This window comes from Aplysia californica, unplaced genomic scaffold (genome assembly GCF_000002075.1).
Source record: "Aplysia californica isolate F4 #8 unplaced genomic scaffold, AplCal3.0 scaffold00660, whole genome shotgun sequence".
NCBI lineage: Eukaryota > Metazoa > Mollusca > Gastropoda > Aplysiida > Aplysiidae > Aplysia > Aplysia californica.
The window spans coordinates 90,910-91,499 of NW_004797930.1; the positions used below are offsets into that span (position 1 = coordinate 90,910).

The window sequence follows — 590 nt, forward strand, 5'->3', positions numbered from 1 at the left end:
GAAGGAAGGAAGGAAGGAAGGAAGGAAGGAAGGAAGGAAGGAAGGAAGGAAGGAAAGGTGAGTTGAGGTGAGGTGAGTTGAGGTGAGGTGAAGTGAGGTAAGACGAGGTGAGGTGAGGTGAGGTGAGGTGAGGTGAGGTGAGGTGAGGTGAGGTAAGGAGTAAGAGTTTTACAGCACTTGCAAAACAATAAGGTCATTTAAGTGCCGAAGATTATAGGTATTACAAGAGAGTAACTAACACAAAAAAGGAGGAGGATAGACCAGGAAGACAGATGAGTGATAGAAAAGAAGGAGCAAATCACACCAGAATGACTCTTTCTAGCACTGCCTCTTTTTTGTCCACCAGATCGTCATCAGTGTGTGCCACTGCAGCTTCATTTTTCATGGAATAACCCATTAAAAACATTTTAAACACACTTTTTAAATTAAACACATACACACAAAAAAACTATGACAGACACGCTTCTTGGGTGGACTCACCTGGCTGGGACAACTGGGAGTGGTCTGTGAAGTAGAAGAAAACAACTATGAAAGCCTGGACTACTGTATATCCTTTTTGTATCCATATCTCTCTCTCTCTCTGTATATAT

General features: G+C 42.4%; 1 protein-coding gene across 1 annotated transcript in view; it reads right to left on the bottom strand.

The window, feature by feature from the left end:
- LOC101858968 (max-like protein X) overlaps positions 1–590 on the bottom strand; it is a gene marked incomplete in the record, with an annotated part of 33,020 nt that overhangs the window by 18,048 nt on the left and 14,382 nt on the right. The window contains 1 exon segment of the mRNA XM_005108100.3: positions 481–504. Within this exon segment, the coding sequence (XP_005108157.2) occupies positions 481–504 (24 nt within the window).